The sequence below is a fragment of the Podarcis melisellensis genome (assembly GCF_964234715.1).
Source record: "Podarcis melisellensis genome assembly, chromosome: 1".
In the NCBI taxonomy this organism is placed as follows: domain Eukaryota; kingdom Metazoa; phylum Chordata; class Lepidosauria; order Squamata; family Lacertidae; genus Podarcis; species Podarcis melisellensis.
Genome location: NC_138528.1, coordinates 43534782 through 43551741, shown reverse-complemented (window position 1 = coordinate 43551741; position 16960 = coordinate 43534782). Strand labels below are relative to the sequence as shown.

The window sequence follows — 16960 nt, the reverse complement described above, 5'->3', positions numbered from 1 at the left end:
AAAACCTCTGGATTATAATATTCAGAAAGAGCATATGGTTTATCCTAGAATCTGGATGGAATAACACGTGTTTAAAAGCTTCCCCACACAAAAAATGACCTGCATGTAGACACTAGCATCTCAGGAAGAAGGTTAGGCCTGGATACTGCTCTTTGACATGTTTGCTTTCCACAGCATATCACTTTTTGACGCAGGGGAACATTAGGTATTGTGACCTTTCACTGGTGTTCTAAAGTGTAACCTGAAGAGTTGACCTAGGGCCTGTTTTAAAGGATGGGTATATTGTTCTTAAGCTTTCTTTGCAGGGAGTGTGCCACTTTTGTATTCTGCATTGGCATGAAATAAATGCTGGTGATGTTTATAGCAGACTTTAATATGTAAGGGATAAGAGGCATTGTGGATCAGCAGGAACATATTATCACACCAAGTTCTTGAGGTATTGGCCCAAGTTTGCCTTTAATGCCCACTGCATCATATATTCCAACTTTCAGATAAGAGAGGGCTCACCTAACCTGCTCTAAACAGAGTATTTTGACCAAAATAAGAATCAACCATAATGTTTTTCTGTGCTGAGACTGCGAAGGGTTGGGTTCACAGGAACATCCCATAATGTAAAAAAAAAAAAAATTCTTCCAGTAGCACCTTAAAGACCAACTAAGTTAGTTCTTGGTATGAGCTTTCGTGTGCATGCACACTTCTTCAGATACACAGTGTATCTGAAGAAGTGTGCATGCACACGAAAGCTCATACCAAGAACTAACTTAGTTGGTCTTTAAGGTGCTACTGGAAGAAAAAAAATTTTTTGTTTTGACTATGGCAGACCAACACGGCTACCTATCTATCCCATAATGTGACATTAAACGTTGTCATTGAATACACACTATGTTTAATGCATTTTTGTTTTTATTGTATTATCTGTAAATATATGTTTTAATGTATCAATATATACTTGGGGGAAAAAGAGATTTAATGCAATTGCAGGAGTTCACTCATGACACTGCTGAGCTCTTGATGTGGATGGAGGAGAAATACAAGATAGCATCAGATGAGTCCTACCGTGAGCCAACAAACATACTACGGAAGCTCAAAAAGCATGAAGCTGCAGAACAAGAAATGATGGCCAATAAGAAGCATTATGTGGAGCTGATGGTGGTAAGGCTGGTCTCATGGAGATATATTGATGACTGGCAGAATAGCCAGCAGTTCCTTGTTTGATTAGAACATTTCAAATTTGAGTACAACAGTTCTGTGCATATTTCTGGATTCTAATAGCAAACAATCAGGCCTGTGCTCACATGCATAGCACACTGCACTGGATCTGGAATTCTGTGTTTCTGAAAAGCTAGTATTAAATTTTTGTTTTTAAATTAAATTTCTAGTATTAAAACTGAAAACGTGTTGGCGCTTTCTGCAGAAGCCTAAAACTAGGCTTTCAGGGGAAGCAAAGTACAGAGCCTCAAAGAACTGTGCCTATCAAGTATATTGCTTACTTTGCTGTTTGTAATATCACTTAGGATGCCTACATCTAACACTAAAAATCAGAAATTGAATTTTAAGAATACATAGAAGTCTAGTAGCACAACAGTTACAGCTATGTATTAGGAAGAATGTTCTAAGCAAGTGTATGTATGTATGTATGCATGTATGCACTTTCCCATCATATGGTGTTAAGAGATGTCAAAGTTCATGCAAAAGACTGATGGGAAGCAGAGTTTTCCTACAGCAAAACAGATGAAAACAACACACTGCCCTTAAGTTCAGCTTGAATTTCAGCCTTCTGAAATCAGGGCCACCAATGTTGTTGTACAGCATTGTTGGTTTGTTCAGTGACTGGTTGGTGAGCATCACTTTGCAGTTTTTAGGATACTGGCTTCTTCTACATACAATGACTTTGACATAAACAGAGGCAGGTAGGAGTAACCAGAGCTACAGGAGTTTTCTCTTGACCAAATGCACTGTCTCTCTCCAGGCTGGAAAACAGCTGGTTCAGGATGACCACTATGCTGCAGATTCCATTCAAGACAAAATGTCAGAGCTGAAGAAGAAATGGGAGAAGCTGTACAGCAAGATGATAGAGCGAGGAGACAAACTGAGGCAGGCCGGACAGCAAGAACAACTTATGGAACTTCTTGAGGTCAGGGGCAAGTGCTTTTCTGCCAGGAAGGCTAGGGCTGAACTGAGTGCCATTGCCACGATTCATAAATTTTAAAAGATCATTGGCCATGCTGGTTGGGGCTGATGGGAGTTGAAACCCAACATCTGGAGGGCTACAGTTTCCTCATCCTGTTTTAAAGTATTTAACCAGTGAATAGTTCTAGGTTCTCAAACTAGTAAAGAAAATGTAAAGTAGCGGAATACTTGAGCATCTGCTTTGCATGCAGAAGGTCCAAGTTTCAGTCCACAGGCACAGCTGAGATTGTCCCTTGTCTGAAGCTCTGAAGAGCCTCTTCCAGTCAGTGTCAACAGTCATGTGCTAAATGAATCAATGATCTGACTCTATATAATGTAGCTTCCTATGTACCTCCTATGACAGCAAAAAGTGAGCATTCACAGTGCTCATAGCAGATTCTGCACCAAGGTATAAAAACCAAGGTGCAGAGCTTCCTGAATGGTTGCACCATTCCATCAGTACCGCAGAGAATTTATGCCAGAGGAAAGAAAACAAAGTGGGGAATCATCCACATGTCAATATTTCCCCTTTAGGATGCTGAAGAGAAGATAGAGAAGGTTGAGAAGAGTCTTCGAGATGCAGAGATGGGCCATGACATGCGTTCTAGTCGCAATTTGCTCAAGGAACACAGTCAGCTGGAAAATGAGATGCAGGGATTGGCTGAGAAAATGAGCTCGATTGTGTTGCATGCCAAGAAAATGGCGACAAATCATTTTGACAGCGAAAGGATTCTGGATGAGACACAGAAGTATTTGGAATGGTGGGTTGCTCTTTCTGTAAACATAGTGCATTGTACAAGGCTTCCTTATTCTCCTGTCCATAAGGATTTACTTTTATATCTCAGCCAAGCACAGTTTGATACTGCTTGTTCCACAGAACTCAGAAGACTACTTTAACAATAGAATAAAGTATGACCTTTTTTTCCAGCTGGAATTTGCCAGAACTCAGTTCGGGCACCTCTCAGGTGGGCGCCATTGTCATTCTAAGAGAATGAGAGAGGTATTCATAGTGAGTTTTGGCACCTCTTTTTCTAGAAATATAACACTGGAATAAAGCCTAACATAACATAAGCAGGTAATGCAGAGAGAGCTAGTATGGTGCAATGAAAAGAGTACTGGGCTTGGATGTGGTGGAAAACTTGAGAGTCAAATCCCCACTTTGCTATGAAGGGATGACCAAATCATTATCTCAGCCTAAAGTATCCCACAGGCTTTTTAGCAACGGTAAAGTGCTGATCAGCTTCCCTGGTATTATTAGCTTGCCACTATTCTTTCTTGCTTCCTTCACCAGATTATTAGCAGGACACAAACACATAAAAATCATTTTCATCGAAGTATGATTGGAGAAGTGACTCTACTGGCTTCTATAATTCATAACATTCCCAACATGCAATTTTTCACTGGTTCTTCTAATTAGTTTTGGCAATGTGGGTGTAGAAAGCAAGCTGAGTGCACAAGGTTAAAATCAACATTTCAGAATTATACATTATTGTAGAGGGGAAGATATTTCAGTAACAGCTGGATCACTGACCTTTTCTTTGTGACCCATCAATTATGTTGACTAATAAGAATGTTTGCTTATTGAGGAGATCTTGCATTTTCTTGGGCTGAGTGTGTGAACTTCATTGTTTTAACATCTGGTTCACAGGTTTGCCTCTCTCCAGGAACCTCTTGCTGAGAGAGGCCAGCTGCTTCAGGCCAGAGTGGAATTGTTCCAGTTCTACCATTACCATGACATGGAAATGAAGTGGATTAGTGAGCGGATGTCAGTGGCCAGCTCCACAAACCGAGGCCAGTCCTTGAATGTGGCTCAAAGCTTTCTACAGAAGCACAAGGTAACTTCTCAGTTCTGATAGATGCTGTCACAAGTTTACAGCATGTGTTCTATTTCAGGGTGAGATTTATAGCTGATTCTCCAACCAGCTGGAAGATGTTTCAGGAGAGTTTGTTTCTTTCCCTAGCTGTAGGGTTGAGATCTGTAATGGTAAACATGTGGTACCCTCCTAATGCCATGGCAACATGCTTGCTCGAGAGCCAGTGTAGTGTAGTGGTTAAGAGCGGTAGTCTCATAATCTGGGGAACCGGGTTCGCTTCTCCACTCCTCCACATGCAGCTGCTGGGTGACCTTGGGCTAGTCACATTTCTTTGAAGTCTCTCAGCCCCATTCACCTCACAGAGTGTTTCGTTGTGGGGGAGGAAGGGAAAGGAGATTTTTTTTTTTTTTTAAATAAATTTTTATTGATTTTAACAGCATAGAAAAACAGAAAAGAAAACAGAAAAGAAAGAAAACATACAAACAAACATACACGACTTCCCCGAACCTTCCCTTCACTGCACCCTTATTTTTAAATTAGCTTTTAGCAATCCTTCTTTCAATTTTAAAACCACAACTTTCTTTGAATTTTCTTAAGTTTAAACTTTAACAGCTAGATGAAGAAAATATTGCAAATATGTGCTTAGTGAAAAGTTGGATCATTTACCAGTTGCACTGCACAGAGATTAGCAAGCATAGAATTCACAGTGGAAATGGAGAAAAAAGAAACCAAATTTCCTTAGGGTAGGTTTGTTGACTTTATTACTTTCCGCAACAAAAACTTCAGAAACAATTTACAACAGGAACAAAATGCAGTAATGAAAATATATAGTATTTTAAAAGCATAGGATAAAAACATCCAAACATTTGGTGCTTCCAAAATGCCCAAGAAATCTACCGTATTTTTCGCCCCATAGGACGCACCTAGTTTTGAGCTTCCCCCGACCCCAGCCCCGAGAACAGCCTGCTATCCGCAAGCCTAGGGAACCTGACAGGAAGTCACCCCGGTCTCCCCAGGTTTACGGAGAGCTGCGTGAAGCCCGGGCGCGCTCTTCAGCGCGCCCCAGGCTTCGGAATGCAGGCAGCTCTGCACAACCCTTGGGAGACCGGCGCGACTTTGCATTGCCAACATATTTTAGAAGTTACGTAAATAATCTGTTTTTACTTTCTTCTCTCGAAAATTAATGTCAGAATGAAACACCTCAGCTTGACAATATTCAGAACATAAGACACATGTTTAAACTTAGCTCTGGTGTTACGAGTGACAGGAAGTTTTTTAAAAGTTTATGCTTCAACATGACAGCAATTTAAAAAACCACATATGGTTGAAAAAGGCAACGCAGGATGGCAATCCCTCTCTAAAATTTCAGAAACCGAAAGACATATTTCCTGATTTTATTTTTGCTGGATAAAGGCCATATTTAGCACCCTGTGCTAAAGCCAATGTGTAGCAAGTAGAAAACCACCAATTCTTTGTTAGGAGTTAAGAAATAGGGTAGTAACTTTAATACACCAAGCATTCAGCTTTCCAGAATAATTTATCCTACTAAATGTTGCCTGTCTGTTTCTAGCTATCAGTGGCTACTAGTCAGAAAGCTGATCAGAGACAATATGTTCTCAATTGCTAGTTGCTGGGGATCAAGAGAAAGAAAGTGCTATTGCTCTCATCCCCCAATTGGCCAATGCAGGAAACAGGATACTCAAGTAGATAGGGCTTCGGTCTGATCCACCGGAGCTTTTCTTATATCTTACATGGCAAATGATTTTCTTTTTTTTTTTTTTATAAAAATTTTTATTAAGATTTTTTACAAATACATATTTAACAAACAAAATAGGTTTCATAACATCTTTTCATTCTATTGCGGACTCCCTCACGTCTCCCGCTTCCACTCTCATCATTAAAAACGAATTTTTCCAAGCAAATTATCATCTTGATTATACTCTTAGGTGCAATATTTAGGTTAAACTCAAATAAAAAATTATAATTTAATGGTAGACAGTTATTTCTGCTCTGGCTTCCTTGTTAGGATTCAACCAAATTACAGTACTTTTGTAAATAAATCTTAAATTTCTTCCAGTCTTCTTCAACCCTCTCCTCTCCCAGGTCGCGGATTCTGCCAGTCATCTCAGCCAGTTGCATATAGTCCATCAGCTGCATCTGCCATTCTTCCAGTGTTGGTAGATCTTGGGTTTTCCAGCTCTTAGCAATAAGTATCCTTGCCGCCGTTGTAGCGTACATAAAAAATGTTCTATCCTTCTTTAACACGTTCTGGCCGACCATGCCCAGAAGGAAGGCCTCTGGTTTCTTGGTGAAGGTATACTTAAATACCTTTTTTAACTCATTATATATCATTTCCCAAAAGGCCTTCACTTTAGGGCAGGTCCACCAGAGGTGAAAGAATGTTCCTTCATTTTCCTTACATTTCCAACATTTGTTATCAGACGAATGGTATATTTTAGCCAATTTCACTGGGGTCATGTACCATCTATATATCATTTTCATTACATTTTCCTTCAGAGCATTACATGCTGTGAAGTTCAGCCCGGTAGTCCATAACCTTTCCCAGTCCTCAAACATAATGTTGTGCCCAATATCCTGGGCCCACTTTATCATAGCCGATTTAACCAATTCGTCTTGTGTGTTCCATTTCAGCAGCAAGTTATACATTTTTGAAAGTACCTTGGTCTTAGGTTCTAGCAGTTCTGTCTCCAGTTTCGATTTCTCCACCTGGAATCCTAACTTTTTATCAATCTTAAACACTTCCTTAATCTGAGCATAGTGTAACCAGTCTCGCACTTTATCTTTCATTTTCTCTAAACTCTGCAGTTTCCAATTGTCTCCATCCCTTTCTAGTATTTCCCAATATTTTGGCCAATTGGCCTCCATATTGGGTCTTTTTCGGGCCTTGGCCTCCAAAGGTGACAGCCACCTCGGTGTTTTGTTTTCTAATAAGTCTTTGTATCTTGTCCAGACATGGCAAATGATTTTCACTCCTCTTTCCCACACATGCTGAAAAGATCTTTCTGTTTACAAATTTATTTCACTTCTGCACTCCTATAATATTTAAACCCAACAGAACTCCAGCCCCACAAAATGTGTGTTTTTCCTTCCTTCCCTACAATAAGTTCCTTTTCCAAAATTAATTTGCAAGGAGATTCGCCTTCCAAAAATGAATTTCCAGGCATTTGGATGATCAACACCTCAATTATTATTTTTAAAATAGTATTTGACCTTTTAGACTTTGGGGGGTTTTACTCCAGAAATAACCTGGTGGCTCTGAAAAATGGAAAGCACCTTCTAAGTTGTTATAAATGCCTCTTTTTACTACTTTTAGCCCTTACCTCTCACCTTTCCATGGCATTTCTGCATGTTTTTCTTCTACTAGGAATTGCAGGTAGAAGTGAATGCTCACAAGCAGCAGGTCTCTAGGGTTTTGGAGATGGGAAGAGCCATGACAGATAGCAAGCCTGTCCCATCTCAGAGAGTAAAGGAAAAGTGCCAGGAACTGAGCAAAAGCTGGCAGGAGCTGGAGGAAGCATGTGAGGAAAGAATCAAGCAGCTACAGCAATCTGTTGCCTTCCATCAGGTATATTTCACTATATATTGATTTCACTCAGTTTGCAAGCCATGTACCTTAAGTGCACAAGGTGCCAAAGGTCTATAGGATTTGAATGAACTCTGTGTATCTGCTGCAACTGAGTAACAGTTCGCAAATGTGGGGTTACCACTGATATCTTTATAAAATTCAAGAGGACATATTCCTGTTCAAATGACACTATAATCGAAAAAGAAAAACAAAACAAAAGAGAGACAGTGACAGAAAAGGGAAGTGGAGGCAGGGGTAAACATGTTCTTAGGCTTAGATACAATCTGGAATGGAGATGAAGGGGTTCTGCCAGAGCGATTTCCCTGCTTCTTCCCATTCCACATCCTTCCCTCAGATTTTCTCCAGGCAGTTGTCAGAACCCCCAAAACCGCACATGCTGGATGAAAGGAGAGATTACAAAATGATCTCCTTAGCCCTACGTTGAATTCCACCCTCTATTTTGCGTATTTCAACAAGCTTCTCATTTTGCCTACGGAATCTATTGCTTTTTAACTTGTAACAATAGTATTTTGCAGGAAAAGTTTCCCTAAGGAGAAAAATAACAATAACCATTTTATTTTATTATTTTATTTTATTTTATTTTAAATTACAAAGTACTTAATAGATATCTTGGACCTGGAGAGTTGGGTAGCAGAGAAATTCCCACTGGTAACCAGCAAAGAGTGTGGCAAAGATGGCGCTGCAACTCAAAAACTCATTAAGAAACATAAGGTAATTCTGTGCACAGTCTTCCTTCCCCGCTACCCCTGCCCCAATGAATGTAGCAGGTATTATTGAAGAGGTTGAATAGTTTCTTTCCTAGCCTGAGGTTACCCTTAAGGATGCCTGCCCAATGGCCACACACATTGTGGAGGCTAAACTTAAAATGGCTGTGTCTTGATCAAAGTGGGGAAATTTCACTAAAAGCATATAGCAGGTCAATGTTTTATAATATTCCAGCACAGTGAATCAATTGTATGTGGTTCTTCAAAGTGCACCCCAGTCCCCAGAATCTCCCCCACCCTCTCTCCCCTTGTCCTGGGAGAACCCTTGCTGCAGGCCTGTGTTATAGAGCCCTGCTGGACTGCCATATGTAAGACTTCTGCCCCCATAACCAGATCTGTAAGATTTAATCATGAAGTGATAATGCCCTTTCCTTAGTTGGAAAACAGCTAATTCTTCAGGCAATAGCTTAGCCTTTCCAATAATGAGTCATCCATATATTGGGTATACTAATTGGCTCCTGCAGTTTGCCTGAAGATGGCAAAAATTAAATACGCAGACTGTTTGCTTTTGCCAGGAATAAATCTGCTGGAAAATGTCTGGCCTCAATACCCTTGGTTTAGTCTCAATCTATTTGATGTTTGTTAAAACATTTGTCAAATCAAATATGAACTGTATAGAAATACATAATATATAACATGTATGATGATAAATATAATATTATCAATAAAAGTTCTAGCCTCACATTGGCACCTCAGCTGTTGCTTCTCAACTTTGTATGTTTGGCCTCACCTAAGTTCTTACTTCAGCTAGAACTTTGCTTTCTGTCAGGCCCTGGAGCATGAAATCAACATCTATCAGAATTTAGTAATGGAACTAGGCGAAACTGCCAAAACGCTGCCCCTCTCTGGCTCCATCCACTATGATGAAGTTGACGCACCTCAGGAACAAGTTCAATCACAGATTCAGGAGTTGCAAAATATGGCCATAGCAAGGTAAGAAAATAACAGTCCTAGTTTCTTTGTATGGTATTTTGTTGGGCTTTGATCTTCTGCCAAACCATATGAAAATCAATAGCAAAGCTTCTGATCCCTTCAAGAGGCTCTTTAGGCAGGGATGGCCCTACCATTAGGCAGAGTGAAGCCACTGCCTCGGGCAGCAGATGCTGGGGGGCAGTAATTTCTCCCGAGCCCTGCCAACTCAGCTGTTGCCCTCTGTTGGAGATCAGAGCTATGTGTGCCACAAGCCTATCAGATACCCCTAAACTAGACTGCTGCCTTTGGGTATGCTGGAAGATGTCATCCCATTGACATCAAGTGTTGAAGTAAGATCCAGCTGGCAATCCAGTCAGCTTCTAGAAATGGAATGGGAGTGGGGGACACCTCACAATTTATCATGGGCCACAAGTATCTTGAGCTGGCCCTGGCTTTCGATCATGCTTATTATTATTATTTCTTAAATTTCTATACCACCCTTCATCTAAGGATCACAGGGTGGTTCACAATATAATGTTGATGAATGCATATACAGTACATATTGTTGCCCACTTCCTACTTCTCAGAACATTGGACAATCCCTGAATCATTAGTACTACTTAAAGTTGGTTTCCTGTGAATGAGAAAGTATTGGAAACCTATAATGTTTTGTTTTGTTTTGTTTACCAAGTGGAGACAAATAGCAAGCACTCTTAGAAGGCAGCAGATGTACTCCTCCTCCATCAAATCTCCAGAAAGAGGCATTGTTCCAGACAGAACTCCCAGAAAATATTGGTGGGGTGTGTGTGCAGGCAGCGGAAGCCCCACTGTACAAAGTGCTAACAGGACATTGTTGGACAGAGGTTGCAGTGTTTGTTTATTTCAGGAAATTATACCCCATTTTTCACTACATATTTCAAAAGTAGATTACAGAAAAAGTAAAAAAAGATACAATATAAGAAATACCAATATCATTGCATTGTGATTCATACTTTAGTCTTGGATATACAGGTCAAATCAGTTCTCTTGAAAATTCAAAGGAATCAATTTCCTTAAGTATACCTATGATATTGATAAATATGCAGTGCAAGTTGAGGTTAAAGAGCATATCAACTGACCACTGTACACATTCACCAGACCTCATGGAGAATGTATACATAATACACCCATGAAGAGAGAATTGTGCACATTTCCCAGTCAATATGCACAATCCAACAGGCCTAGGAGAAAGTGTATATCTCAACTGAATTTAGTACATTCTCTAGCTATCATGCAAGATCCCCAACAAACTTTGGGGAACGTACATATCTCAACTGCATTTGTATAGTTCCCAGGTAATTTTAGACACTGGATTTAATGGTCTTATGATTTCCCTCCAGCCCCTTTAGATGGTTCATTTGTTTCACTTACTTCAAAATGTGATCAGCCCGCCAACTGTTCATTCTGTTGAGTGCAGCCTTGGACATCTGCTGCAAAAGTCCTGCCTTGAGAGCACTGTTGCTATTATCTATTTCTCTCTCCAAAAAAGGGGCAAAAGGCTGGAGGAGACTCTTACACTGCATGACTTTCTGAGGGAATATGAGGATCTGGAAGACTGGATCAGTCAGCAGAAGCAGGCAGCCAGTTCCGATGGCTATGGGACCAGTTATGAACACGTCCTTGTAAGTTATATTATAAAGACAGCTAGATATATTAAAATGCACCCTGCTTAACAAAGCTTTGTTACACCAAAATATTTTGATGGAAACAACTACCAAGCTCTGATGAGCCTTTATAAAGAGGATTAGGTGTAATATCAAGAAGTGAATTAGTTTTGTTAGCTTTCGCAAGCTGACAATTTAGGAATCTAGCAGACTTAAGATTGATTGTGCAAGTGGTGAAACCATTGTGGCTGACTTGTGGTTAATCATTATGCCAAATCCTTTGTAAGATGTCAATGAAGAAATGATACAATAATTTCAGGGATGTTTTTCAAATGACTGAATAAGCCATGCAGAAAAGTACAAACAGTATGCTTGAGTGAAATAAGTTTGAAGGGTTATAATTAACCTGGTTGATAATCCTTTCTGAAACACTCTCGGTTTTTGTTTCCCAACAAACGTTTGTAATTTGCGGATGGGTGGTTTAACCAAAGTTGAAAAGCAGCAACTGCTGTGTTTGTATTATGTTTCACCTTTGAAAAGTTCCACAGGATAACTTAAATATTTTTAAAAAAACAATTAAAACAGGAATATTAAATAAGCATAATCTAAAGTAGCGCTAAAGTAGCATAATCTAAAGGACGCGGGTGGTGCTGTGGTCTAAACCACTGAATGAAAAGTCAGAGCAACACAGAATGTTTGGAACAATGCTGATAGCTAAGAGTGTGTGTCCCAGAACTGTGTGTGTTTCTTCTGCCTGCTCACTCATTGTTTTCTCTGAAAGCATCTTTGTGCCAAATATGAAACGCTCCAGCACCAGATGGAAGTTGCTGCCAAGAGAGTTGTTGCATCCTATCAGCTAGCAGAGGATATGGTGGATCGTGGCCATTTTGAATCCCGGGAGATTCGGAAGAAACAGAAACAGTTGCGGTAAGAGGAGATCTTCTGTCATCTTGGCTTTCTCTTCTGGCAGGGAAATAGGAAATGGCCACAGCCAGATCCTTGCTAATTAAATAATATATAAGAAAGATCTCAAAGACCAAAAGCTTTCTGAAATGATCTTCATCATGGTTTCTTTGACACACAAAGCTGGTCCTTCTGATTTATCACTAACTTGTGAAATACTGATCAGCTGACAGTTGACCATTCCAAAGAAGTGTTTATTGACCCTTTAGAGTTGTGTACATAGGAGACTGGCCTTGTCCTCTAAGACAACAGTGGAAGGGAGTCTTCTTCCCAACACCACTTTATGCCTAGGAACAGGAAGCGGTAAAGAAGGACAGAACCAGCTACAGCTGTTGGAGGCTGGACCTTTCCTAGCTAACTGTGTTACCTTGAAGAAAGGTTCCATTGTTTGGGACTTCTTCTTTAGAGGAAAAGCAAGCAATAGATACTGTACAAAACTATGCATACCAGCCCAGTTTTCATGTAACACTAAGCCAAGCAATGGCTTAGCACAAACAAGGAAAAATGGAAACACTCGGGACATGGGTATGGGTGAGAGGAAACCATGGCTGCTTTCTTCCTCTAGCCTTTCTGCTGCTGCACTAAGCCATAGTTTAACTTAACATGTTGTTCAAACTCAGGCTCATGGTTTAAATATCTCCAGACAAACCATGAACTGTAACCAACCAAGGCTTGTCTTATGGTTCATAGTAGAAGTCGAGAACCTCCAGACCACGGTCCAATTTGGCCCATGAGGCTGTTTTCCCCCAAACCACACCCATTTATCCCACACCTGTTTCTTCTGCCTGCTCACTCACTGTTTTCTCTGAAAGCATGTTTTCTCTGACATCATATGTGATGTCAGGTGTGGGGCAAGCAGAGATGTGGCTGGATCAGCTGTGCAGTGGAGTTCCCCATGAGGAACCCAATCACATAGTCATTCATAGCAAAAAGCAGGCTTGAAGTCACTGCCCATCACCTGATAGCTGATGACTTCAAGCCTTCTAATCAGTGGCAATTCAAAGCACCACGCAGGTCTAAGCCATGAGCCTGGGATCGACAATATTTTAAGTTGTCTAAAGATGCTTTCAGCATGCATAAACAGCTAGAACCAGCACTGGTTCCATTTCACATTTTTCAACCTGTTTCCCTCATCAGGAACAATTGGGATGAATTGCTGGGGATGATAAAGTTTCAAGGCGAACGACTACAAGATGCTGAGTCAATACACAAGTGTCTGCAAGACCTGATGGAAGCCCTTGTCCACACTGAGGTTATAATCATGCTGGAAAATATATGGATTGGGTATTTTGTTTCTGCCCATCTACTGTGTCCTATGAGGGCCACATTAGGTGTGAAGAGAAGAGTGTTATGCATATGCATTAGCATAATCTATCCCGGCTTTCCCATACTTGGCACTCTATATGGGTAACTGTCACAGGAGTGTGCTGGTCAGAAATCACACAGTTCAGAAATGGAGTTAACTCTTTATTAGCAAAAACACAATCTCCACAGACATGGACGAGTGTCAGGCCTAGTGAGCAGAGCTGATCATGCCTGGTGGTCTTCCTCCATGAAAATCAATCAAGACTGAAAGTCCCCATCTCTTCATGGCCGTCTAAGTCCCTTCTTCTCCAGGGCTTTTTCCAAGCAATTGGAGACTGTGCCTGCATGCAGCCAACCTTTCCACCCTTTTCATGCCTCCTTGTTCTGGGAAACAAGCAGGGAGGGGAGCTTGTCACAGCAGGAGGGAGAGGCACCTTTGACTCTTAAGCAGCCTGACTCATCTCTGCCTCTTGGCCTCCCTCATCCCACCCTCCTGCTGCTTCAGCTTCTGCCTCTGATTCTGAGCTACTCTCTGCCACAGACTCTCCCAGCTCACTAAGCCCTGTTACCTCTTCAGCTTCTGACAACTCCTCTTCCCAGTCTTCTCCCTCTGACCACGCATTGTTGTCCTGGGCTCTGAGCTTTCTTCCCTTTATGGTTCCCCAGCTGGTTCCTCCCTCTGCGTCCAAACAGGCCATGACAGTAACAGCAACAAAATGTAAAATTACAGTATGATATAGATAGATAGATGATAGATGATGACAGATGATGATGATGATGATAGATAGATAGATAGATAGATAGGCCATAAACATGTAAAAGCAAAACAGAAAAACAGCAGTCGATAAACTAAATATAAATAAGCTATTTACTCACACACTTGCTCCATGCACATCCCAAGCTTGGTAATTGGTTTGCCTGGATGAAGGTGCAGAACTCTCCCCTCCCTAACCTCGTTCAGACTGGCTCAATTCTAGCAATAGGGCTGGGCTGGGGAATAAAGTGTTTTATGCAATGGGGTGCTGTGAGGCAAGGGGGGAAGAGTTTAGCTCTCCTCATCAGTGTGCTTCCCTTTATGGGGGAAAAACAGGCACACAACCCAGCCTCCAGCCTCCATACTATATGTGAATGGGAACAATATGTGCATAAGTACACCTGACTGACACATATACTGTGGCTTAGCTTTGCATTTCCCTATACTATTTGGGACCAATAAGATTGTCTCATCCCTTACATACCAAACTGGTTGATGTACACTGCATGAGGGAGCAGGGGCAAAGGAAGGTGTTGTGACACCTGGGGCGGGCATCGCTACATAGGATGCATGTGCGGCATCGCTCTATATATAACGCATGCACCGTACGTAGTGATGCCGCACATGCGCTGTATAGCGGTTTGCCGCCGGCTCCATTCCAGCGCCGTACAGACGGTGCCAGGATCCCTCCGTTGCTGCCACAGCCGCATGTGGAGGATCCTCCATTTGCGGCTACAGCCACAAGCAGAGGATCCTGGCCCTGTCTGTACAGTGCTGGAGCGGCGCCAGCGGCAAACTGCTATATAGCACATGTGTGGCATTGCTATGTACAGTGCATGTGTGCAACGGCGCACATGCGCTGTACTTAGCAGTTTGCCGCAGGCTCTGCTCACGGCTGCAGTTGCAAACCTAGGATCCTCCACATGCGGCTGTGGCGCCGCGATGGCTGCACGCACCACCGCAAGCCCCTACGGGGTGACTTCTTGTCACCCCCACAGACATGGAACCCGGGTTGTACTGCCCCCCACGCCTCCCTGTTGTGACGCCACTGTGAGGGGGGCCTCCTTTGGACACCATCTCATCAGGAGACCCAATCAGTACAATGCAGGGATGATGAATTAGTTTGATGGCCCTTCCCCTTTGAAACTCCCTCCCATTCTCTTTTCGGCACCTGTGCAGATTTTTATCTCTATTCTATTTGGAATTGATTTTATCTATATAATTGTTTTATAAGTGCGTCTAGTGCATTCTGAAATTGCTTCAAGATGCTTCATAGGAAGTGATTTGTGAATGAAATAACAATAATATATTTACACTTTGTTTCAAATAATCAACCCATTAACGGCAAGCTTCCCCATATTATTTGACTAGGAAAAGTCCAAGGCCATCCCTGATGACATTGCTAGAGACCTGGGTGGTGTACAGTCCCAGCTACGCAAACTTGCAACCCTCGAGCATGAACTGTCTGGGAATGAGCAACAGGTAAGATACATAGCAGTTCACAGATGGCAATTGGAAGCCAAAGCCCCTTCTGGCATCGCATAATTTGCTCATTATCTTGTAAGATGGTTCATTCCAAAACAATAACTAGACATTTGTACAAAAAAATTAAAAATCTGATCCTCTATCTTCCCATTTGCATGACAAAACTACTGCTTTTTTATTTTCATCAGATAAATGCCACCATTGAGTTTATTGAATTTCTTGTTGTGAAACTAGAATAAAAACACTTGGGGGGGGGGAGTTACCCACTTCTCCACAATATGATTTCATATTGTGTTATTAGGTTAGGTTTTTCAAGAAGGCTCTCTTGAGACTCTCTGGTGCCCTCCCTTCCTGTGCATGTGCTATGGCATCCTCCTTATTCTTTTTTTGCAGCTGCAAGAACTGATTGATGCTGCAGATGGCGTGCTTTGCCGGTGCTCCGAAAGTCAAATGCAGGAGATACAAGAAAAGCAGCAGGCAGTGGTAGAGAACTGGGAGTCCTTGAGGTCCAAAGTGGAGCAATGCAGGGAGCAGTTGGAACAAGCCTGCAGACTGTACCATTTTCAAACACAGGTGAGCATTTCAGTGTGGTAGAAATTGAAGTCAATCTTTCATCAGACTCTTTCCACACTTCTCATTTACACACAAAAAACCTGATTTCACAGAGTTAATTGGTGGGTGTATTAATATATCTAATGCAGTACAGTGGTACCTCGGGTTACAGACGCTTCAGCTTACAGACTCCACTAACCCAGAAATAGTACCTCAGGTTAAGAACTTTGCTTCAGGATGAGAACAGTGGCAACAGCAGGAGGCCCCATTAGCTAAAGTGTTAAGAACAGTTCCAGGTTAAGAACGGACCTCCAGAACGAATTAAGTTCTTAACCCAAGGTACCACTGTAATCTGCATTAGGAGACATGTAAGGGTTGCTTTAGGGGACAGAGAAGATCATGAGGCCTATACATGCTTATATCAATGATGCTCAATGCTTTTCTTCTGGGGGTACTCAAGGATATGCAGTACGGCACTTTTTTCAAATGTTAAAAGTGTGGCACTTATTGTAACAACTGCCTGGTGAGTATCACCACTTTTTTCTTTAAAATAAAAATAAAAAGCACTGGTGTATGCTCTATAGCAAAGGAAATGAAGTGTTTGGCCTCTGAGAATAACATGCAAGTGTTAGACAGGCAGTCAAAGGTTGCACACCAGTGGCAATCAGTAGAGAACACGCATTCATATGTATACAGAGAAAGAAACGGATGGACAAACAATTTTCATGGAGCAAAAGTCATCTCCTAGAAATTCTAAGTGGATCAGAAAAGAAAACTGGATTATCTATTCCCACAACTGCAAACAGAAAATCCCAGAATATCACTGTAAAAATACAGAGATGCACTTCTTGCATATTGTTTAGCAAGATGTGTGTTCTGTGGAACAGCACGTCATGACATTAACATTGGTGTTTATCTGTAAAAAGTCTAGGGACACCCCTTCCTAGTTCTGGCTTCAAAGAAACTGCAAGAGCATACTTTGAGCAAAACAG

At 41.5% G+C, this 16960-nt stretch overlaps 1 protein-coding gene across 2 annotated transcripts in view; it reads left to right on the top strand.

Annotated features, from left to right (window-relative positions):
* SPTBN5 (spectrin beta, non-erythrocytic 5) overlaps window positions 1-16960 on the top strand; it is a 101086-nt gene that overhangs the window by 32658 nt on the left and 51468 nt on the right. For both annotated transcript variants that reach the window (XM_081889483.1, XM_081889484.1), the window contains exons 21-32: window positions 982-1152; window positions 1970-2134; window positions 2704-2930; window positions 3818-4004; window positions 7369-7569; window positions 8185-8301; window positions 9124-9287; window positions 10795-10927; window positions 11691-11836; window positions 13010-13124; window positions 15303-15413; window positions 15810-15989. In XM_081889483.1, coding sequence (XP_081745609.1) covers window positions 982-1152; window positions 1970-2134; window positions 2704-2930; window positions 3818-4004; window positions 7369-7569; window positions 8185-8301; window positions 9124-9287; window positions 10795-10927; window positions 11691-11836; window positions 13010-13124; window positions 15303-15413; window positions 15810-15989 — 1917 coding nt within the window. The remainder of the gene's footprint in view (window positions 1-981; window positions 1153-1969; window positions 2135-2703; window positions 2931-3817; window positions 4005-7368; window positions 7570-8184; window positions 8302-9123; window positions 9288-10794; window positions 10928-11690; window positions 11837-13009; window positions 13125-15302; window positions 15414-15809; window positions 15990-16960) is intronic.